The sequence below is a fragment of the Paramisgurnus dabryanus genome, chromosome 3 (genome assembly GCF_030506205.2).
Source record: "Paramisgurnus dabryanus chromosome 3, PD_genome_1.1, whole genome shotgun sequence".
Classification (NCBI taxonomy): domain Eukaryota; kingdom Metazoa; phylum Chordata; class Actinopteri; order Cypriniformes; family Cobitidae; genus Paramisgurnus; species Paramisgurnus dabryanus.
In genome coordinates, this window is record NC_133339.1 from 15,944,327 (window position 1) to 15,969,416 (window position 25,090).

The following is a 25,090-nucleotide window of genomic DNA, read 5'->3' on the forward strand; positions in this document are numbered from 1 at the left end:
ATACACTTGACAATGAAATATTTAATAAATTATATTATACAGAATACATTATAGTATTGCTCTTATAAGTACTTCAGCGATTCATACTGTAAAAATAATTGATTTACCAATAAAGAACAATACATATACATTACATACATGCACACAATTAGTAGCCAAGCCATTTAAACTTTTAATTTATTTAAAAAATAAACGTAACTTGGTGAAAACGTTATAAGAAACATTACACTTAAGAGAAATATATGGGAAACAGACTTCTACAGAACACCGGATCCTTAAAAATCACAGTTTAATGCTAAAACACTTCACACAGCTATTGAGAAGCATTAACTTTCTGCCACCAGTTGGGCTCCGCCCACAAATAACGTCATCTCTGTTTGCAAACACGCAAAAGGTCTATTTCACGTATTTACTAAACAAGTTACTGTAAGATAGGCCTACTATCACAGAAGTAAAAATTATGTTTATGAATGAAGCCATATTAATGAGAGCAGTTTTACTGTAATGTATAAACAAAAGTTTTAAGTAAAAACTAGCAGCAGTCTTCTAGTAAGACAGGCAGGCTACGGTCAAGTGGTTGAGAAAAGTCCTGGCGTTTTATTGAACCAATCAGAAAAGAGAAAACAATGAGTCATCATGAGCCTCATTTCATAGCCCCGCCTTCCCACCTGCGCTTGCAAACTCAAATCAGTGAGAGAATCGTGACAAAACTGCAAGCGCAGAGGGACCAGTAGATGTCGGGTTATTTCAGGAAATAGTTTTCCCTTCGTATGCAACAATTCATTTACAACTGGTTTATTTTACACACAGAGACAGATTCTGCGCGATTAATTCATATTTGCCGTTCATGAACGTGTGCTTTTGATTGCACACCACTGTTTGCAGACTTGCAATGCATTTGGCAGTATTTTAGTGCAAAAACCGTGCCAAAAGTGTAAGCGCGGAAAAACTGAGGTCAGATGCATACAGTTCATACTTATTTGCGTAAATATGAAGTTTCAGTTTTACAAGACATGAATTACACTTACAATTAACAGTAGAATGTTGCAAAACTTGTTTTCTTACGCTTGCAACTTGATTTACACCTTTACAAAACAGTTTTTGCACATGCAAATTTATTTCACGCTTGCAATGTCAAGTACATTCTTACAAATTTTATCCTGCGCATGCAAATCTTTTAGGCGCTAAATTACCTTCATACGTTCCCATTAAAAAGACCTGTCTAAAATCGATTCTGAAGCGTAAGGCTCCGATTCAGTGTTTCATGCACAGCTTGTGCGTGTACTACGGCTCCGTGATCAGTAGGAAGTCCTTATCAATCTAAAATCACTACAAGTTTGACTCGTTTATAACGTGCATTTAAAAAAGCAACACTCAACAATCATTAAAAATATTCTTTATTATCATGAAAATACCTGAAACAATCTGAAGAACAGCGATATAAATATGCCTCTAGATATTTCCTGGAATAGTGTTAGTAATGCTATTTCTTCTGTGGCACAAATGGTGTTTCTAAGCGAGAGCGCCCCCTGGCTTTTGGATGTGACTGCATTTCACCGTAATTCATTAAAATTCATTCATTGAGAAAACGCGCATTTGCCCGATTAATTGTCACAACCCTTATTTACATTATTTTGAACCCTGCCACTTGTGACGGAACATCAATGTTCTAAGACACAAAATGATTGGTTTGTGTGAGAAACAAAACAGTATTTGTATCATTTTTTACCTCTAATACAACACTATCCCCGAAGTTATATGCACCATCTTATTTGCATAATGTTTAACCCTCTGGGGTCTAAGGGGTTTTTAGGGCCCTGGTGAAGTTTTGACATGCACTGACATTTGTGCTTTTTTCAGTTGCTTAAAAACATAATAATGGCAAAAGTCTCACAACACTGTGTTCAGCACAAACTGGGCTACAATATTATATGATCAACATGTATGTACATGTTTGTATTTTTGAGAGAAAAATGTTTATGCGTGGTTTTTGAAAAAGCTAAATTTTTAAGTCACTGATATAACTCCACAAAACTCATTCTAAACATCTTTTCCCAAGACTTTTCAACAGGATTTAGTAGTCTATAGTTTTTCTTCAAAATGATGTGTAAATCATTCGGCCTACTCATTCACAGAAAACAATATATTGATTTAAAATTTTTTAGACACTTTTGCTTGGGAAAGGCTGTATGCATGGAGGCGGGAAAGCTCCTGAATAATCTGTGATTGACAGCTGAGGAACAAAAGAGTTGCATTATGTGCCACATAATGAGCCTTGTAGGAATGTTGTATGAATTTCTATTGAAATATTTTCTATTAATTTCACAAGTATAAGTTACCTTTTAAAAACCATAGTAGCCTAATCATGGTAAAGGTACTGTTTGGCCATCGTAAAGTGAACACAGGGTTAGTGTTTGGTTGGCCAGCGGGAGGTTTACTTTTGTGCAGTAAAAAGCTCAAAAGAACAACTGCCTATCGTTGTCTGGACTCTTCCATATCAATGTTTATTTACAGCCACCGCCACCGTGCAGTGGCGTGTTTACCATTTTGGGGGACCTAAGCAAAGTCCAAGGACCTGGGGCCCCCCATGCCCCAACCTTAAGAAAAAAATTCTTGGTTTAAAAATACAAATAGTGCCCATTGTCTTATTCAAAAGAATAAAGAATCATTATCTGTCAAAAACATAAAGGTCTTGGTTTTACCGCAGTGGTTTCCAAACTTATTCCAAAAGGCCTCCCTTTTGTACAGAAAAATATTTTTAAGCCTATCTCAGATATATTCTTTGCTGGCAAATTCCTTATAGGATGTATTTAAAATGATGTAATTAATACAGTACTGCAACTTCAGTGTGTGATCTTAAAAAAAAAAAGAAAAAGAAAAAAGCGGAATGCTTACCACGCAGACTTTTTATAACTCTGCAATCATTAAATAAAAAATCATTAAATAAGTTAACCGCTTGTGGACAGTAGGGGGCCCCCCAAGCCCGTGGGGCCCCAAGCAATTGCGTGGTTTGCGTGGTGGGTAAACACGCCACTGCCACCGTGTTGATCATGAAAGCAGTGAACTTGTGCACACGCGAGTGATCCTGTGTTTAATAAACTTCCTGTGCGGAGATATGCGCTTAGACGCAACTAAATAAGGATTGTACTGTTTGCAATCGCAAATTTAATAAGAATACCAAAAAGCGCGTCGAGTTTCCTGACTCGTGTGTTTGTGTATGTGCGTTCCCATCGCATGAAATGTTTGGCGGAAGAACAAAGAAAACACTCGCGTCTGGAGATACTGACACACATACGCAAGTAAATAAGGATTTAGATGTGCACTCGGATAAATCAACAAGTAGTTGACTGGATTGTGGAGAGACTGGATTGTGGATTGCGTATCCATTGACTGCAGGAGGCACAAGTCATGCATATGCATGCTTCTGCACGTTCACTTCAATGGTGCGGGGGTGTGGTGATCTCATCGCATTACAGATAAACAGGTAACAGGAGAAAGACGGTACCTCTCCTCCTTCTCATACAGTTTACACCGAATGACAATATCTGTTTTCGATCTCACTTACATCATTTAAAAGCTGACATTCCAAGCATTATGCAGACATTTATCTTTTGTTTCTATGACAAGTATTCGTTAAGTTACAGTTAATTTTTCTGACGCGTTTCGAAAGGACTTCACTGAGGAAGAGAGAACAAAACGCGCATGTTTATTTTCTTAATTTTGCGAAAAGCACAACATTTTGTTTTTATTGGGTAAAACTGACACTTTAACATTTTAAATGATGTATAAATCATATCTGTATGTCAAAAATCAGCAGAGTAATTTAAGTCTCTTTGCGGAGTGATTGAAAAATAAAGAGTTTGCGGCGCCCACACCGCAGTCGACCCCAGAGTGTTAATGGCGGGTTGTGAAACAACTTCATAGGTGCATACCGCCACCTACTGTACAGTACAGTGGCGGTATGCACCTATGAGGTTGTTTCATAACCCGCCATTTAACATTACAAGAACGATGGTTATATGTATGCGCATATTACTCTCGGGTTAGTGTTGTATTAGAGGTAAAAGTTATATAAATACTGTTTGGTTTCTCAGACAAAGCAAAGTGTCTTAGGACATTGATGTGTCGTCACAAGCCGTAGGGTTTAATTTGTCTGAGCATGGTTTTTTTCTCTATCAGATTTTGTTACCATCCACTTGCATTATATGACTGATAGACTGAAACGCCTTATCACAATGTAAAGTGACACATTAGGCCATTAGTGGCATCTCTAGCGGCAGTAGCTTATTGTCACAGTCAGCAGACTGTTCCTGCCGGGGATAAGTGTCTTCACCTGTCTGCACTCTCATTAGACCCTAATCACCTGCACAGCTGTTCATCATTACATCAACTCCATATATTCTCACCAGTTTCTCTGTTTCTCTGCCAGATCCCTACACTCAACAGTTGGATACTCACGCTTGGACTTACCCGTTTGTGGATATACCTGTTATTGTGTCGTGTCGTCTCATCTCCGCGTGGATGTTTCCGGTCATCAGTTTGGATTTACACCACTGATCATCACTCCACCAACGCCGTCACCTTCACCTGCACTCAGGCTCCACCGTTGTCCTTCGTTCCTGTGTTTCCTGTTTAAAGTGTGCTTTAATAAACTTTCATTGTTCACTCGCAACTGCTTCCTCATCTCTCATAATTTATCATGACCAGTGTTGGGAACGTTACTTAAAAAAAGTAATTAGTTATAGTTACTCACTACTTGTTCCAAAAAGTAACTGAGTTAGTAACTGAATTACTCTATAATAAAAGTAACTCGTTACCAGGGAAAGTAACTATTTGCGTTACGGTTAAAAAAAAGTAGCTATATGTCAAAGAATTTGTATTTTTTAGCAGTTTTCACATGTCAGTTGAAATGAGTAGAACAGACAGGTGTTCATACATAACTTTCCATATTTATTGCACGTCAACAGACAGCAAGAGTTTTATCCTACACTTCAAGTATTATCTTTGTAAGAAAAGTAAACAGTTACACCATATAAAGTGCATTTAACTTCAGCAAACTAAATTAAATAAAACTCTCTCAACCTGAGACAACTGGTCAAGTAAACAACCTGTACTTCCAAGTGTTTTGTTCACAAAAAGTTAACTTTTAAACAACAAAAAGTGTGTTTGCTCTGTAGTCGTATTCTTAATTAAATGAATCAAACTCCCAATGTCAGACAACTGGTCTGGTAGACATTCTGTACTTCAGGTAATTTCTTCAAAAGTAAACAGTTAAATAATATAAAGTGTGTTTGCAATAACTGTAGCAAATTAAATAAATCAAACTGAGATAAATAGTCTGGAAAACATAGGCTGCTGTATTTCGTTTTCTTCATTAAAAAAGTAAACAGTTTAACAATATGATTCATTAAATTAGAGTTGCTTACAACGGATGTCGACAAAGTCTTCGCTCCCGGACATAATGTACACATTACATGCACGTTCTTGCTTTGACCACAATGAATTTGAAGTAGTGCTTATATCTCCACCTTGAAAATGCCAACTTTTCATCGGATTGCTCCTCCTGACTCGCCATCTCTTCTGCTGCCGCGAATCTCTGTTTAGCTGTTGCGTGTGTGTGGATAAATTCCAAATGCCGTTTGTGCACCCTTGAAGGGCACTTCGCGAAGGGGATGTAAAATCCAAATAAACAGAAAAAGACGCTGTATTTTATCACCAAGTGTATTTTAATTAGCCACACTATCAGACAACATTGCGCAACTTTATCTAGAGTTTATACATCAAGAGATTTGATCTTCGAAGGGAATAGGGCATAGTGATCATCACCTTCGATTGGATTTCGCCCTGTGTGTGTGTGTCGCCGCAGGCGCGTGCGCTGGCATGTGTATAACAACACTGGCTCTGATTGGCTACCATGAAACACATTACTCTGCCTTAGCCAATCATAATCGCTTATCTCGTTATTAACCTACCTCCTCACTAGCTGTGTGACCCAGGGTTGCGTTTGGATCACACAGGTTAAGTCAGTGCATAGTAACGCACCGCATTTAACGTCCGGTAATGTTAACGGCGTTGTAACGGCGGGAAAAGTAATTAATTAGATTAGCCCGTTACTGAAAAATGAACGTCGTTACGTAACGCCGTTCTTTTAAACGGCGTTATTCCAAACACTGATCATGACAGAAGGATCTGGCCAAAATTGGAAGCAGCGAGTGTACTCCGGGATGTCTCAGCCCCACAGTGATCGCCCTCCTTCCTCAGAGAGAGAGTGGGGAGAGAGACAGAGGAGCCTGGCTTCCCTCCGGCAGCGGGGTGAGTCAATTCTGGGTTTTGCTCAGGTCTTTTGGACCCACGCTTATGGTCTGGGACTCAATAAGTCGGAACAAAAGAGCTGGCTCAACCATTGTCTGGACGACCCTCTGCCTCGGTGGGAGATGGATGGGTTGGAAGTACTGGATTTTTGGGCCTTCGTGAGTTATCTGTACAACCGCAGCCGTCTGGATTTATGGGAATCCTCCGTCACGGTCTCCGCCCCTGTACAGAGGACTGAAATGCCGTTTGAGCCCATAATTGTTTAACCACCACATAAACCCCGTAATCGCAGGAAGAGGAAGAAGCCAGTGCTGCCTGTTAACCCAGAGCAAACCATTGGTGCCCCGGACACCGCATTGTTTAGCCCTGTCTTGTCAGAGCTGGTGTCTGAACTCAGTACAGCTGCCGCCGTATCCGACTCGGTGTATGAGTCAGTCTCCGGTTCTATTGACTCTGTCAAAGTTTCACGTCGTCGTCTGGTCTGTAGTGTAATGGACAGCCCGATAACGTTGGTTCGAGCAACCGGAATTCTCAGACTGCTCCGTTCTCCCAGTGAGCTTTCCAAAACGAGTGAGATACCTAAGTCTATTGAGCTAGGTGAACTGTCCGGTTCAAAGGAACCGATCCACACTAACGACTCTGTGAACCTCTCCGATTCTCGGGAATTGATAAAAGGATTCAACTCACTTGAATCATCCAGTTTAAAATAATATTTTTAACTGTTTAAATCTCCTGCTGATGCTCTACCTGTGGGTACTGTTGGAACTATGTGTTGCTCTTCAGCTCAACAGGAAACCTCACAAGCTCTTGAACCCAAATCATCTGACCAACCCGTTAGGACTGGGGGACTCGAACCTGAATCAACTGAACTCTTCAACTCAACTGGATCACCGGATCCGGAACCACAGGTACTCTCTGTTACCCGTGAAATGTTTGAGTCATGTGAGATGTTTGAGCCAAATGAGATTTTTGAGTCAAGTGAGAATTTTGAGTCTAACAAGTCTTTCGAGCCTCAATTCCTAGAATCTGTGCCAAGTGAAATACCTAACGATTCTCCGAGCAAGCTCTCCACTGATTCTCAGAGTGAACTCTCTACTGATTCGCTGATTGAACTCTCCACTGATTCTCTGGACGAATCACCTTTGAGTGTGTAGGATTAAAAATATAGGAATTTATTACTTCGTCACAATTTGTCACAACCCCCATTTCCATACTGTACCATTTTTACGTCTGGCCGCCCCATGCTTGCTCCGATCATAAAAATAGTTACTTTAGTCACGATCATGCAACTTGCTAAGGCAGGTGATAGACATAAATCTGAGAGTCCTGGTGAATGTGCCCCATGCTCCATTCAACATCAAAACACCAGTGTGATCATATCCTGACATACTTATTTTGCTGTAATACCAGACTCCTTCTAATCTACTGGAAATAATAATTTCTGAAAGAATTAAAATAAATCAATACAATTTCTGAAGAATTTAGATGAATCAAATGTAACAATTTATTATACCAGGCAGGTTCCAGCTTCAAACATCAATTAAAGAATATCATACAGAATATGATTCAATTCCAATTAATTAAAATGATCAACAATTGCAGAAGTTACAAAGTCATGCCTGGCAATAGACACTCTGGCTACAGAGTACTTCCATCGTGAATATAATACACCTAAAATGGTGTAGGAAGATTCTTGTTAAAGATTTCTTCCATGATGTTTTAGTACACACACAAAGTGTGGGAGCTCCTGGTTATAGGATGCCTCCATAAGGTTTGAATACACACAGAGAGCCACCTTTTATACACAGCTTGAGAAAACTACCAAAATCTGGTTTGACCTGTACCAAGTGATACTAAAGAACACCTGGTCAAACTAGCCAGGAGTATCTTGGCAACTGGTCAAACTAGCCAGAAATATCAAGGCAAAACCCCACCTCTACAAGAAATGCATCTTCTATCCAAAGTTCTAAAACCTTAATCTTAGATTTATAGAAATGAGACCTTTTTACTCATCGCACCATGACCTTTAAAATAATACTAAACATTAATATAAAATACCATCTTAGAACCACATAATATGTATACATTACATCATATATTTCAGCAGATACTCAGTGATGTGAGCCTTAAGGCTAACAGTGCCAAAGCCTTTGTGATGAAGAGATTAGGAGAACAGAGAGTTGCATGTCTGTAAAGAGTTTCACCTAAGAGTCAAATTTGGGTTAGCAACACCACCTGAGGTTTAATTGTTTTATAGTGTCTCTTCATAAATAAACTTAAAGTTGATTATTTACCAGCCGTACTACAACACAGTGGGTAAGTCTGTTTTCATTGTTTCATGGCATGGTTAGTAAAATCTCCATTTGCATGAATTGTATGAAACAGAAATAAGAAGGACCTTAAATGTCCTATCTGTTGTACAGTTAGAGATTATTTCAGATTATCTCCTCAGGGATGGAAGGGATTAATTTAAGTAATGATATATTGTTTGATTTATGGAGCGAGAAAGTTGAACCTACACTTTCTAAATTATATAAAAAGGGTTTGAATTACAATGCTACCACTGATGATATTCTTACATGGTGGCTCACAGTTGGTAGTGAACAAAGAAAATCCAAACATGCTGAAATCATTGAGGCTTTGAATTTCATGACGTGCAAGCAGCTACGTAAAAATAACGGAATTTTTGAGTCAATCCTGAAGGATAAAGGTGAGATAAATTGCTCGTAATGCATTGTTGTTTCTATAGAACACAAATTCTAGTTGTTTGTTGTACTGTATGTACACATAGGCTAATGAAGTTAATTTCTTAAAACACTTCACTGTTTCCACTGTAAGTGTTTGACAAAACATTTAAGTGAGAGGTTGTTGAAGCTACATGTATTCTAGACCAGTTGTCTTGTGTTAATGGATTAACTTTTGCTCTTGAAATTGTCTACCAGTTTCAAGTTGTATGTGTTTCTATGTTGAAAGATTTGTCTCCTAAGTGGTAAACTCTGCTATTCCTTGTATAGCTGCAGTAAGACCCTAAAGAGGAGCACAAAAATGCCATGTGGCTACATTGTGTTATATAATTGCATTAATGAAAATGTTTTACCTCACAACAGGATCCAGTAGCACTTTTACCATGCTTCCTAACTAAAAATACTGGTATGAGAAATTTACAGAGCCAGATTACAATCTCATACTTATAATATCAAACTGGCTCCCTGTTTTAACAACAGGACCAAATTTGCATCACAATTTTGTCTTTCTCACCTTTGTTGCAGCATGGTATTCACACATAGCCTCAGTTAAATACAATCACATAGCAAACACAATTTGCTTCACATCAGTTATTATTTAAACTGTCTGATGTCAAGCATCTGTTTTGGTTTCTTTTCAAAAAGTTTGACTAGTTTTATGTATCAAATCTTGATAAGAGTTATTTTCTATGTGTAATAATTTCATTAATTTTGCTATTATGTTTCACATTTAATTAGCTTTTTATGTAAGACATTTAAAACTATCATGCTCTTTGTTCTCATTTTGTTCATTTCATTTATATTGGTTATAGTGGAAAATTAAGATCTTTAAATATCATGTGGTTACACTGAATATATTGTTGTTATTGCTTTTTATGACAAAGTGGTTTGTTAAAACTAACATTTGTTAAGTTTAAAAAGAAGCATTTCATTTACATGTTTCTAAAACCAATGCAAGAGCTTTTATTAGTTTTTCTTTTATTCTCACCTTGACCATGTTTTAATGTATTTGACAGGGATGTAAGGCTGAAGACCAATCTGACCATTTAAAAGTTGAGTAACAAATGCCATATGCTTTGCTGTATGTTGTGCCATTTGCTTAAATCACAGGATTCCTGCTGTTTTACATCTTGGGTGTTGCCTCAAAGAGAAGGACAAAAGTGAAGTCCCCCTTCAGGGCCTGTTCTTGTGAAAGTGTGAAGTATCGATGGAAATCTGCATAACTATGAAAGGTGCAATTCTATTCGATGAAGCCTTTCATGCAGGGCTGTAAGGAGAAGGATGTCTTCAAGACTCATCAGCAACAAGTTTGGACAATATGTCTGAAGATGACAACTGCACACAACTGAAAGCATAATCTTATGAACTATGTCACCATGGGTCTTCTTACGTGTGGCCCACGGTGCCAAGGGCGGATTTGTAGGATTAAAAATATAGGAATTTATTACTTCGTCACAATTTGTCACAACCCCCATACTGTACCATCTGCATTCCTGTGCTTACAAAGACTATTGTTTCAGCTATTTGTTCAATACAGTGGGGGTTAAAGGTGTGGTCTTCTGATTGGTCAGTTTGAATGTATCATGTTAGGTTTAGTCACATGGTCAAAGGATAGAGAATAAAGGTCTTGGTTTTCATGAGCTCTGGGCCTTTTGCCTTTTGGCATTTGCCATTTGCTTTCTGCCCTCTGCTTTTCTTCTTTACCTGAGTTCTTGGGTTTAGGCCTTTAAGCCAAGACTCCAGTTCTTAATGGTGATTCTCTTTTTTCTAAACTTTATTTCTTTCTCTGTTCTCTATCTTAGCAGGTAATATCTCACATACATTGGAAACAGTTAATTGTTTGTATTAAGTACCATTTCATGCATTTATAGTGTAACCATTTCAATTGTAACTTTAAGTCAGTACTGTTATTAAACCTTTTCATTTACAAATCTGTTGTTTAGTTTTGATTTAGTGTTAATACTTAAACGCTCCATATTGCAATTCAATATATTTATATTCTAGCAATGCTCTCCCACATATTTTGCTATTATAACTGCACTTATTTCCGTCATTGGTATAGGTTGCAGAAGGGTGAAAATTGACCAGAAATACACAGTTTTATAATATCTTGCTGTTAACATTTCTCAGTCATTTCGGCGTTCCTACAGACTGAACCACTGCAGTGAATCCACCCTTACAAGTGAGTCATTTCAAAGTGATTCGTTAATAGTAAATGATTCTGTGGAACTGTTTATAGCCAACAAAGTCACCCTTTCACATGAAATTCCCATTGTTCATGATGCTAAGACAATGAAACTGTTCTGGCCACTGGGATTACTTAAACCTCAAGAGCTTCTTGAACTTTACGAACTTTATGAAGCATCTATGTTTGCTCTGGCGTTGTGTTGGGTGGGGTCTGTTTTCTGTACATCTGTTCCACAGGGCATTACCCAAACTCACAAACATGAATCCTCTAAACACCCTCGCACGGCTGGAGGATTTGAACCGGTGTTCTTCGATGTCAGGACTAAAAGATCCGAACCTGAACCACGCACTCTCTCTGCCACAATGGAGCCACTCGTTCCCCTAAGGTCACGTGAGTTCTATGCACCTCTCATTATGGAAGAAGAGTTTGAATTGGAGTCCCATGAGTTATCTATCTCTACCAAGTATGCTGTTCCCAAATTCCCTGAACTCTCCGCCTGGCCCAAGATGGCCGATCCCAAGCTTTTTGAACTCTCTGCCGGGTCAAAGAAGGCCGATCCTGAGCTCCACAAGTTTTCTGCCACCACTAACATGGCCCAGAGGGCCTCTGTCTGCTTCTGCCCTCTACCTAGGTTCCTGTTACCACCAGCCCCACCATGGTCTCTACGTCCGTACTGGTCTCTGGCTCCGCCTGCGGCTCCGCTTTGGTCTCTGGTCCCATCTGTGGCTCCACCTTGGCCTCTGATCCCGTCGGCGGCTTCTCCTTGGCCCCCTGATCGGTCAGCCTCGTCCTGGTTTCCCGGATCCTGGCCTCTTCCCGGGCCTGGCCCTCCGTCCCTCCCCCTGCTCTTCCACCAGTCCACCTCCCACCTGATCTCTAGCCTCTGGAAGTGTCTGGCAGCCACTCCTCAAGGGGGGGTACTGTCACAGTCAGCAGACTGTTCCTGCCGGGGATAAGTGTCTTCACCTGTCTGCACTCTCATTAGACCCTAATCACCGGCACAGCTGTTCATCATTACAGCAACTCCATATATACTCACCAGTTTCTCTGTTTCTCTGCCAGATCCTTACACTCAACAGTTGGATACTCACGCTTGGACTTACCCGTTTGTGGATGTACCTGTTATTGTGTCGTGTTGTCTCATCTCTGCGTGGATGTTTCCGGTCATCAGTTTGGATTTACACCACTGACCATCACTCCACCAACGCCGTCACCTTCACCCGCACTCAGGCTCCACCGTTGTCCTTCATTCCTGTGTTTCCTGTTTAAAGTGTGCTTTAATAAACTTTCATTGTTTCATTCGCATTAGATTACTTTATATGAAGAACGCACAGTCAGATCTCATTCAAACATAAACCAGTAAGACGTAGTCGGTCACAAGAGACAATAGTGCTTCACAATCTAAGGTAACGTAATGATGCAATCGGTCACAAGACACACGAAAGCCAATGCCTTTTCAAAATCATAGATGACGTTGTGAGTTGTTTTGTATGCTGTGTTTATATTATTTATTAAATAACTGGGTATGTTATTTGCTCTAAATGCCTGATTAGTGTAATGTGTAATAAAATACAATTAATCCTGGCGGTTTAAATTTAAAATCTTATCCCAGTACGTGTCATCATAGCAAAATTATACCCCAAAATATCATTTTAGACCCTAATATTTTAAGTTTTACCTGTTGGTGGTAGAGGCGCTAATTCAGTAAATGCATCTATTGGTCGTATTTGGTGAAATGGACAAACGACCAAAGCAGTCGTATGGGTTGGAGAATATGTTGGAAATACGGGAGTCTGCATGGGGTGTTTATTTTAAAATTGACAGGATATTTGACTTTTATTTAGTATTTACAGTGCGGCTTCAACATGGTCCACGTCAAGAAAAGGGGCTGTGTCTCATTTCATTTAATTTCAAAGGTTGTATCCTCACGAGGACTCATCCTCTGAAGGAAGTGGTCTACAGAGAGTCCTTAACCAGCGCTTTCTATACTTTATTTAGTTAAAAGGTGCAACAAAAAGGCTAGATGTCTTGCCTGTGCTGCTGGCCAATTGAGTGGAACGTTGGCATTTGGCAGCCATCTTACCACAGGACTCTTGCTCACTCGTAGCATTGAGTTTTAATGTTGCAGGTACTTTTAAATGACCATAACTTCCTTAATTTTCTACCGATTTTTAAACGGTTTGATTTGTTATAAACGTCAAAGATGTACCTATGACACTGCATACTTATACTAAAAAAATATTTTTCATGAAACATGTTAGTTATTATAGTCACGTTAATAATGTTTGTAACAAACCAAATCGTTTGAAAATTGGTAGAAAAATTAGCAAGTTATGGTCATTTAAAAGTACCTGCACCATTAAAACTCAATGCTACGAGTGAGTGAGCTGCCTGAGCTGCCGCCAGGTGATGACGTTAGAGACTCCGCCGTAACACATATAGCCTTTATACATATCTATAGTGTTGTAGTCAAGACCACCTAAACCGAGACCAAGTCATGACCAAGGCCAAGACCAAGACAAGACCGAGACTTTAAAGGGTTGAGACCAAGTCAAGACCAAGACAGGCCGAGACCAAGTCAAGACCAAGACCAGTGCAAGTCACTGCATTAAAACACTTATGATAAAATGTGGAATATGCATATGATTAGGCACTTCTTGTCTGTGTGTGTTTGTGTGTGTGTACCTGGTAATTATCATGTTGTGAATATTTTTGTGACCTTGTGGGGACATTTTGAGGTCCCCATGAGGAATCAAGCTTGTAAATCAAACAGAATGATGTTTCTTGAAAATGTGAAGTAGTAGAAGGGTTTCTGTGATGGTTGGGGTTAGGGAATGGGGCAGGTAAGGGGAATAGAATATACAGTTTGTACAGTATAAAATGCATTACGTCTATGGAATGTCCCCACAAAACATGGAAACCAAGAATGTGTGTGTGTGTGTGTGTGTGTGTGTGTGTGTGCGTGTGTGTGTGTGTGTGTGTGTGTGTGTGTGTGCGTGTGCGTGTTTGTGTGTATGTGTGTGTATGCCATCAGAGAAGTTGATAAAATAATCAAAGGCATTGCAGATATGTGGGAATTTATCTTTGTCTATAAGCAAATAAAAGTGAACCAACACTAAAGAGCTGAAGTCAACTTAACCATTTATTCTGAAGTGTCTTTCCATGGCTTGCCATCCACTTAACACAATGCAGGTGTTTTTAGTAATAAAATGTGAAAAATGTGTCATTGGGAGAAACTTAAACAATGCTTAAACAAGGCCAACATTATATGCTAAATTCGTGATGTGCCATCAGTTATGGTCTTGACCGGTCTTGAAATAAAATTCAGAGTCCTCTTTGTCTGAGACCGAGACGAGACCAAGTAAAAATGTGATAGATTCCAAGACGAGACCGAGACCTTTAAAAAGTGGTCTAGAGACCAGTCTACAACACTAAATATCTATGGTTCTACTTACATTTCTGAAATGAGACAGCCTCAATGACGTCTGCAACCTCTAAAGTCTAGAGGACGCAACCTGTGAAACGAGACCCAGCTATAGACTAGGCACCTATCTTTATCGAAGCAGCGCGGAGAGCCGCTTCTGGGACGCTTTTGAAATGTGCAGGGTCACATCTGATGTAAACAGAAGCATTGACTAGAATGACAGCGATCAGCTCCTGTTGCCTCTTACATAATACATAAAGAGAGATGACATTAAATGCTTGAAAGTTTTTCAGATTTTTAAATACTGCATACAAATAACCTGTAATTTCTGGTTGTATTCTAATAAAGACACAGAGAAATAGAAATCAATTAATGCACAGCTAGCTGTAAATTATATGGCACTTAAATGTAAGTTTACTTAAAAATTAAATTTTAAACGTATTCAAAGACTAAAAATGAAACGTATGTTCTGTCTAAAGAAACGTTTCTCTCAGTTACTGAAGTGAAACAGACATCATTTAAAATGACAGCGAGAATATTTAGGTTTAGCACAAGCAGACTTCATTCAGATTAGATGTTCAAGTTAATATATATAATGTGATTATAACAGTACTGCAATATTACATATCATGTTTAGTTGTATTTACATTGTTGTGTTTTGTCCTTTTCACATAATGACACACCATGATTTATTTTTCAGCTCTTTAATTTCTTTCTGTAGCTGATTTATTTCTTCACCTTTCTGTTCTTTTAAGTGTTGATGACGTTTTTCTAGTAATTTGTGTTGTTTCTGTTCCTCCTCCAGTTTTTGTTTAAGTTCTTTAATATGTTCCTCTTTTCTTTCTCTCAATTCATTCAATTCTTCTGCATGTTTTCTGGCTTCATCTTCATGTTTCTTCTTCATCTCTTTTATTCTCTGTTCATGTTCCTGCTTCATTTCTTCTCGCTCTTCCCGTTCTCTTTCTTTTCTCTCTCTTTCTATTCTTTTGATCTCTTCTTCTTTTTCTCTTTTTATATCCTCAATTCTTTTCTCCCATCTCTTTCTCTCTTCTTCTCTTCTCTCATCATCTTCTCGTCTTTTTCTTTCCCATTCCTCTTTTCTCTCTCGATCCAGTTTCTCATAATGTTTCATAATTTCATTTTTCTTCTCTTCATATTCTCTCTCTTTCTGTTCTCTCTCTTGTCTCTGTTTCTGTCTCTCCTCTTCTCTCTGTCGTCTTTCTTCATCTCTCTCTCTTTCAAATTTCTTTCTGGTTTTCTCCAGTTCTTCTTGTTTTTCTCTCAGTTGTTCTTCATGTCTCTCTCTTCTTTTTCTCTCGTCTTCCTCTCTCTCTCTCATCTGTCTTTTCTTGTCCTCCTCCCATTCTCTTTGTTGTCGTTTAATTTCTTCTCGAGTCTCTTTTCTGTCAATTTCAGCTTCTTTTATTTTTCTCACCCATTCTTTTCTTTCTCTCTCTTCTTGTTTACTTCTCTTCTGTTCATCTAAATCTCTCTTTATATTCTCCTCCTCTTGTTTCTTTTGTAATTCTGCTATAATGTGCAGTTGTTCATGTTTCATCTTCTCTTGATCTTGTCTGTATTTCTCTTCTCTTTTTCTCTCCTCCTCTTCTCTCTCTTTCTCTCTTTTTTCATACTGTGATCTCTGTTGTTCAATCTCTCTCTTCATCTCTTCTATCTTCTGATGATATTCAGCTCTTTGTTGATTTTCCTCCTTCAATCGTTTCTGTTTCTCTTTCTCTCGTTTCTGCTCTTCAGTTTTTTCTTTCTCCTCAAATTCTTTTCTCAGAGTTTCTTCTTTTTCCTTAAATTTATTTTCAATTTTGATTCTTTCCTCATCTGCTTTTCTTTTCTCTTCCTCCAATCCTTTCTTCATGTTTTCTATTTCAATCTCATATTTGGCATATATTTCCTCTTTTTGTGCTTTCTCTTTCACTCTCAGTATTTCCTCCATTCTCTTTTTAATGCTCATCTCTGCCTCTTCAAACATGCTGTTAGTGAAATATCGACCGTGATTTGTTGTTTTCATCTCTTCTATCATCTTTATCAGTTTACTCACTTGAGTTCTGTCTTGTGTTTCTCTGTTATTAAAGGCCAGATATCGGTCTCCACAGTCTCTGATCAGTTTCTTCAATTCTTCAGATTTACTTTCTCTCACATAATCCTCTATGGATTTACCCTTTAGATCGTCTCCTCTTGTGAACAGAACAATGCTGAACTGTGTAACTTTAGGACCAAAGACCTTCTTCATCTGATTCTCTGAGTCTTCCTGGGTCAATCTTCCCAAACTCAACACAATGATGAAGGCGTGAGGTCCAGGTGATGAAAGTGAAACACATTTCGTGATTTCCTTCAATACTTGTTCTTTTTTTGTTTTTGTGTCAAACAGATCTGGAGTATCAACAACAGCGACTGATCGACCATCAACTTCACCAACTCCCTGCTCACAAACTGTTGTCGCTGACTTTGACCCAAATTTCCTCTGAAACTGTTCTCTTCCCAGTATTGTGTTTCCTGTTGCGCTCTTTCCAGTACCTTTCCTCCCAATTAAAACAATCCTTAAATGCTTCAGATCCTCCTGGTCATCTTTAATACCTGAAAATCAAGTTAAGAGTTAGGATCTTACTATTATACATAAAGTTTATTTCTTTAAAAACTCTTGGGAAAATATACCAAAAAAAGACAAATATATCGTCGTTGCCTGATGAAACTCACGTATGTCCAAAACGGTTACTTTTCAGGAAGCGAAAAAAAAAACAGAGGGGTTTCTTGAGTGTAACCTTGTTCCCTGAAAAAGCGGAATGAGATGCTGTGCTGCTAAGCGCTATGGGGAAACGTCTTTATTGTTGACCAGCTAAATATAGTGTGCAAACACATCACGACACGCTATGGGGAACGTCAATACCCACGCTGCCGTGCTTGGAGATGTCTGGACCCCTTACGGATGTGTAAGTGTGCACAAGGACCGCAAAGAAATCTCAGACATAAATAACCAAGCTAAAATAGTGGATGTGTGTGGAAAGGATGCTCCTGCCGCCTCACAAACACCTATAAGAAGGCACCCCTTACTAATAGTAGCAGTGGGGGATACCCCTTTATGGACAAATGGTATAGACATCAGCTTGAGATGTTGAGATCAGATCCTGGAGTGTCATGAGCATCCAAGCTATAAAATCTTGTGAACGTATGCAGAAAGGACCAGCCCGCCGCATCACAAACGCTCTGCAATGAGGCCCCTTTTACTAAAGCAGTAGAAGAGGCTACTCCCCTCACAGGCAAGAGCAATGGCATCCCTAACAGAATGTGATATGGACTGCCTGGTGGCCGCAGCACCTCTGTTGCGGCCCCCAAAACAGACAAACAATTGCTCTGGGCTACAGCGTTAGCTAGTGCGATGGACATAGGCCTGAAGAGCACGGACTGGACACAATCTGTGATATAACTCCTGCTCTGTTGTGGTGAACGGCAGAGGGCAGAAAGTCTCAAGAATGACCGGATGTGCAGTCGAAAAGGGAACCTTAGGCAGGTAATCATGATAAGGATAAGGATGGAAAATCACCTTCACCATTCCTGGGGCAAAATGTAGACAGGATGGCGAGACCGCCAGAGCCTGCATATCCCCAATTCTTATTAAAAAAGTTATTGCTATTAGAAAAACCATCTTTAGTGTCAAAAGTCTATCAGACGCTGACTCTAGAGGATCAAAGGGGCTCTGAACCAGACCCTCAAGGACTATAGCTAGGTCCCACAAAGGAATCGCTGGAGGCCTCAATCGTTTTGCCCCACGAATAAAGCGAGCAAGCAGAGGATGCCTACCGAGCGGCGCCCCGTCCACCAAAGCGTGGCAAGTCGAAAGAGCGGCCACATAAACCCTGAGAGTGGATGGGTATAAGCCTGCTAACAGCTTTTCCTGCAGAAAACCAGAAATGTAGCAATCTGGCAGATAACAGGATATGCATTATGTGTCTTGCACCATTTAAAGGCATAATAGTTTCTAATGGAAGGAGCCCTAGCACTCAAAATAGTGTCAATAACATCAGGCGACAAACCTGTGTCCCTCAGTTGGTACCCTTCAGGAGCCAAACATGGAGATTCCACAGGTCGGGCCTGAGATGCATTATCATAAAAGACAGAAGGCCCCTCCTCTCCAGACTTGCCCATGGCAAGCCGTTGAGGAGAGATATTATCCCTGAGAACCATACTCTGTTTGGCCAACGTGGTGCTATCAGTAAGAGGCAAGAGCCTTGCTGGCGATCTCTGGCTAGAACCTTCGGGATCAGCGCCACTGGAGGAAATGCATAAAGGTGTTTGTCCGGCCATGTGTGCGCCATTGCGTCCAGACCCAGGGGGGCTGGGTGACTTAGAGAATAGTAAAAGAGACATTGCGTTATCTGAAAAGAGGCCAAGAGGTCCACTTCCTCTCTGTAAAATCAGGTCCATATCTGAGACACTATGTCTGAGTGGGATTTCCATTCCCCAGTCGATAATGTCTGCCTGGACAGTAAATTTGCTCCTACATACAGGTTCCCCGGGATGTACACTGTTCTGAGTCACAGGGACTTGTCTTGAGCCCAGAGAAAAATCTACCTTGCTATCCTGTTCAAGTTACGTGAGCAAAGACCTCCCTGGTGACTTGTTTATGAGACTGTCGCTGTGTTGTGTAGGACAGCTGTGTAGGACATTATGACAGCTTCTCAGTTGGTGGAGAAACCATTTCAGGGCCAGAAATACAGCCGTCAGCTCTAGGCAATTGATGTGCCAACCAAGCTGATGACCCTCCCATTCCCCTTGAGCTGGACGACCATCTAAGGTCACACCCCAGCCCGTCAGGGAAGCATCTGTCATTAGCAGTCCGCGATTACAAGTTGCCCATAGCGTGGGACCCAAGGCAAGAAACCGGGGTATTATCCACATAGTTAGTGTACGAAGCCCGCAGTGCGTCACTTTGATTAGCCTTTGAGGGTTGGCCCTTTGATGAAACCCTCCGGCTCTGAGTCACAACTGAAATGGCGTCAAATGCAACAGCCCCAGAGGAATCACCGTGGATGCTGATGCCATGAGCCCTAATATCCTCTGATATTGTTTCACAGTGAAATACTGGCCTAGCCTGACTCTGCTCAGGGTATGCTGAATGGTCGCGATTCGTGCGGGAGACAGATGTGCCCGCATCGTAATCGAATCCCAGACTATCCCTAAATAAGTCATTCTCTGGGCATGAGAAAGAACGCTTTTCTTGGGGTTGAGTCTCAACCCTAGAAAAAGTAGATGTGCTAACACAATGTTTTTGTGTTGGAGTGCCACCTCTCGTGATTTTGCTAGTATTAGCTAATCGTCCATGTAATTTAAAATGCGGATGTGAGAGGCTTCATAAAGGCAGCGGGACAGAGCGATCTGATGTAGTACGATATGCTCCTCCCCGCCGGCGAGCCCTACAGTAAAGAGTGAAACCATCAGGATTGTTTCTTTTTATAAATTAAAGTGCTGAGGTCCGCCCTTGGGGCTGCTGAGTGTGATGAGTCGATCCCCAAGCTCTTCGCAGGGAAACACAATTCGCTACGCCATCCTTTTTAATGTTCCTCGGCTTTGAAATACCGGGAAGAGGTCAGGTGACCGTGAGTGAGAGCCCCTACCCTTGCGTGCAGGGAGGCAAAAACTGTGTGAATATTCTCTCATGCTTTTTAACTAGTTTCATCCTTCTCATTTATGCCTGACAGATTTAGCCATAAATGCCTCTCTGTGCTTACCAGAGCAGACATAGAACAGCCGATAGCGCGAGCCGTTTCTTCTTATCTACGGAGAGACAGATCTGTAGCCCTACGCAACTCGTCAAATGTCTCTTTGTTTATCGTTTCGCCTGCACTCAAATCCTTTAACAGATCAGCCTGGTTTGCCTGTAATATTGCCATAGTATGCAGCACAGCACCAGCCTGACCTGCGGCTTGATAAGTTTTGCCCACAAGAGCTGAAGTTAATTTACACGGCTTCGTGGGCAGGGTATGCTTGTTTAATGAGGATGCCGAGCCAGGCGAGAGATAACTCGCAAGTGTCTCTTTCACCTGTGGCACTTCGGTATATCCGCGCATCTTCGCACCCACGATAGTTGAATAAATTACGCCGTGGGCATAAAAACATGCAATGAGTATGGTCTCTCTCATTATTTACTTAATTCACCATGGACATCCTCAAAGAAGGGGAGAGGCTCATGTTTCGTCCTCTCCCTTTTGTCACTAGAAACCTATCCGCTAGTTTGCCTTGTTTGGGGTTCTCTGGCTCGCGAGGCCAGTCAATCTGCAACCTGGCCACTGCGCGTGTTACCACCCCGAGAAGCTCCTCGACCGACTTTTTATCATGTGAGGAACTCTCGGAGACTGGTTTATCAAACTCCGCAGAACCAAGAGAGATATCATCAGCGTCATTATCATAATTATCGCCCACATGAACCGAAGAAACACCGGAGTGCACTTCGTAATCACGCGAAAAAATATATCTTAAATTTGACTGTACGGTCAGAAAATAATCACGGCGAGCACAAAGCATTTTCATTGTGAATGATTCACAATGCTCGCACTCATCAGACTGTAAAGCCATGACCGCATGCTCCTCCCCCAAACAGACAAAACAGTAAGTGTAAAAGAGAGAAAATATGCACTCTATCTTGTTGGAGTCTAACTTCTAACAAAGATGTCAAAGAGTAAGAGAGAGATTTGAATTTCAGTTTAGCACACACACATTCAGTAGTTGGTATAAAAATAAAAAGATCTGATGACAGAGCTGGTGCTCATCTATTTTATAGCCTCGCATCGGGTGCGCTGTGATGTCGTCATCAACTGAGGCTATATACCTCCGGGTCAATTCCATTGACGTGTTTGCACACTATATTCAGCTGGTCAACAATAAAGACGTTTCCCCATAGCGCTTAGCAGTGCAGCATTGAGTAAAGCTTTTGATAGGGAACACCGTATTTCAAAAGCAGTTGAATGTAGCGTTGTCCTACTTGGTACGGCATCTTTACATGTAACCATATTCTTGCCAGTGTAATGATATAATCCACATTTGACCAAAATTGAGTTTAAATGGACATAGGTGCACATTTTACAGTAACGGTGGCCGATCATTAATTAGAATGGCCAAGTCACGTTTCATATTAACAAATGTCACGGCTGTGTGGGTGTTGGTCTTCTTTTTGCCGTGTCTGTGTGTTTGGATTCTCTTTCAGGTGTTCAATTCAATTCAATTCAATTTTATTTATATAGCGCTTTTCACAAAAGTCAATTGTTTCAAAGCAGCTTTACATAAATAGAAGCAGTGAAAAACACAGAAAAACGACAGATAGCACAACAAAATACATGATAGCATGAGCAGTTAAATTTGCTGCGGCTATGACTCAATATTATAAGTGCACGTATTACTAAAGCAACGTATAGAAGAGGAAGCTAGGTAAAGCTCAAAAAGGCTGCCTCCCCGGGGTGAAAAACCCCCTAGGAGAAAAAAAAAACCCGTGCTTTTATCCGAGGAAAAATAAGTCCTAGGAGGGAAAAACCCTTGGGAGAACGGATAATGAGATTTAGCGGAGATTAAGCGGTTCTGCCGGTGATCGTTGGTCAGGCATCAGCTGGGCATAACGTTGAAGGACGGCCAGTAGATCAGAGGTGTGCCGCCTTTCACATCTACCGGGACTGGGTCTGTTTGTCTCGTTGTCCTCGGAATGAGGAGAGAAAAACAAAATCGTATTAGCGTAGCGGCCGTTCATATGTATTGAAGTGTCACACAGTGATGTGGTTTAACTCAGCTTAGTTCCAGACAGACTAACTATTGCGGCATAATTATGTTATCCACAGTTGCGGATTTAGCAAATTGGGGGCCCAAAGCGAGGGTATATATGGTAAATAAGGGTCACCTTCCGATCTTTAAGAGAAAATGAAACCTGACGACCCGTTTGACTAAGGCCTAAAGCCCCACTGTCGTCGTTAATGCAGGTTCAGTGGCAAACGGGTCTATATTGTATACCATTTACAGGACCAGGAGAAAACGCCAAAAACATTGCAACCCGACCATACGTGCTAACCCGTTTGACTAAGGCCGGAAGCCCCACTGTCGTCGTTAATGCAGGTTCAGTGGCAAACGGGTCTGTATGGCATACTATTCACAAGACACACGAAAGCGCGAAAAACGCAACCCGACCATACATACCAACCCGTTTGACTAAGGCTGGAGGCCCCACTGTCGTCGTTAATGCAGGTTCAGTGGCAAACGGGTCTGTATGGCATACTATTCACAAGACTTACGATAGCACCAAAATCGCAACCCGACCATACGTGCCAACCCGTTTGACTAAGGCTGGAGGCCCCACTGTCGTCGTTAATGCAGGTTCAGTGGCAAACGGGTCTGTATGGCATACTATTCACAAGACACACGAAAGCACGAAAAACGCAACCGACCATACATACCAACCCGCTTGACTAAGGCTGGAGGCCCCACTGTCGTCGTTAATGCAGGTTCATTGGCAAACGGGTCTGTATGGCATACTATTCACAAGACACACGAAAGCACCAAAATCGCAATCCAACCATACGTGCCAAACCGTTTGACTAAGGCCGGAAGCCCCACTGTCGTCGTTAATGCAGGTTCAGTGGCAAACGGTGGCAAACTATTTAATGCAATTCATTTTAAGTGTTCATGCAGAAAAGGTTTTTATTTATTTATTTGGTTGGTCTGTGTTATGACCGTGAGTGCTTTGTTCCGTGAAAATAACTATTGCGAGTTAAGAACCTTTACTAGACAAATTATGTGAATGCTTTGTTGAAGAGAAAAGTTTTAAGTCTAGATTTAAAATGATCGACTGTGTCTGATTCTCGGACATCGGTTGGTAAATCATTCCAGAGCTTAGGGGCTAAGTAGGAAAAGGATCTTCCACTTTTAGACACTTTTGATAGTTTAGGGATAATCAATAGGCCAGAGTTTTGCGACCGTAGTGTGCGTGATGGATTGTATTCTGATAGTAATTCTCTAAGATATGAGGGTGCTAAGCCATTTAAAGCTTTGTAGGTGATTAGTGATATTTTAAATTGGATGCAATATTTAACTGGTAGCCAGTGTAAAGATGCCAGAATTGGGCTTATGTGGTCATACTTCTTAGATCGAGTAAGTACCCTTGCAGAAGCGTTTTGAACTAGCTGAAGCTTGTTGAACTGATTTGAATGGCATCCCCCGAGTAGCGAGTTACAATAGTCTATTCTAGAGGTCATAAAAGCATGAATAAGCTTCTCTGCGTCAGATGTAGACAGTATATGGCGTATTTTTGAGATATTTCTAAGATGGAAGAATGCTGTGCGGCAGACGTTGGCGATATGACTATCAAAGGATAAGTTGCTGTCGAACATCACACCTAAGTTCCTAACCGTGGAAGATGGCACCACAGTACAGCCATCTATGTGCAATTTGTAATCTGACATATTATGTTTGTAGCGATTTGGTTCAATAATAAGTATCTCTGTCTTATTGGAGTTGAGCTTAAGAAAGTTATGTGCCATCCAGTCACTAACATCGCTAATGCAGTCTTTTAGCTTAGAAAACGTGTGTGTTTCGCTGGGATGCGAGGAGATATAAAGCTGGGTATCATCCGCATAGCAGTGAAAACTTATGTTATGTTTCCTGATAATGTCTCCTAGGGGTAACATGTATAACGAGAACAGGATAGGACCTAAAACTGATCCCTGCGGTACACCGTATTTAACCAGGGAGTGATATGACTCTTCCTCATTTACATAAACAAAGTGATAGCGATTGGTTAGATATGACCTAAACCAGGCTAGCGCCTGACCACTGATACCAACATAGTTTTCTAGTCTATTGAGTAAGATTCTGTGATCTATTGTGTCAAAGGCTGCACTAAGGTCTAGTAATATAAGAATTGAGATTTCACCACGATCGGATGTTAATAGGAGGTCATTTGTAACTCTAAGCAAAGCTGTCTCTGTGCTATGGTGGGGCCTGAATCCTGATTGGAACTTTTCATATGTACTATTATTTGTCAAGAATGTGCGTAACTGGCTTGCCACTACCTTTTCTAATATTTTCGAAAGAAAAGGGAGATTTGAGATTGGTCTAAAGTTATTGAGTTCTCCTTGGTCAAGCTGTGGTTTTTTAATCAGCGGTTTAATAACTGCTAGTTTGAAAGCTGTTGGAACGTATCCTATTTCTAGCGATGAGTTAAAGATATTTAGAACCGGGGTTGACACTACAGGGAATACTTCTTTAAGTAGTTTTGTGGGAACGGGGTCTTATATACAGGACGATGATTTGGATGATGTGACTAGTTTAGAGAGCTCATCTATTGTAGTTGGTTTAAATGAATCAAGATGTTCGTATGGTAGTCTAGTGTTAAGTGAATTAATGGGTAGAGTGGTGGCTGCCTGGGTAGCTACG

The 25,090-nt window shown here is 40.6% G+C and overlaps 1 protein-coding gene across 1 annotated transcript; it reads right to left on the reverse strand.

Annotated features, from left to right (window-relative positions):
• Positions 1–15,335: 15,335 nt before the first annotated feature.
• On the reverse strand, positions 15,336–19,510 carry LOC135768477 (uncharacterized). The gene is made up of 4 exons (XM_065277701.1): positions 19,275–19,510; positions 18,715–19,178; positions 18,482–18,601; positions 15,336–17,260 (listed from the first exon to the last, which is right to left on the reverse strand). Exons 1-4 carry the CDS (start codon positions 19,508–19,510, stop codon positions 15,336–15,338), a joined length of 2,745 nt encoding a protein of 914 aa, XP_065133773.1.
• Positions 19,511–25,090: the final 5,580 nt, after the last annotated feature.

Bases quoted from the DNA above. Each gene is read 5' to 3' on its own strand.
- LOC135768477 (XM_065277701.1), bottom strand. From the start codon at position 19,510: ATGACAGATGCTTCCCTGACGGGCTGGGGTGTGACCTTAGATGGTCGT. The intron at 18,602-18,714 runs GTTTGTCGCCTG...GTTATCTGCCAG, and splicing joins GTACCAACTGAGGGACACAG to ATTGCTACATTTCTGGTTTT. The intron at 17,261-18,481 runs GTAGGCATCCTC...CTTGATTTTCAG, and splicing joins GGTGGACGGGGCGCCGCTCG to GTATTAAAGATGACCAGGAG.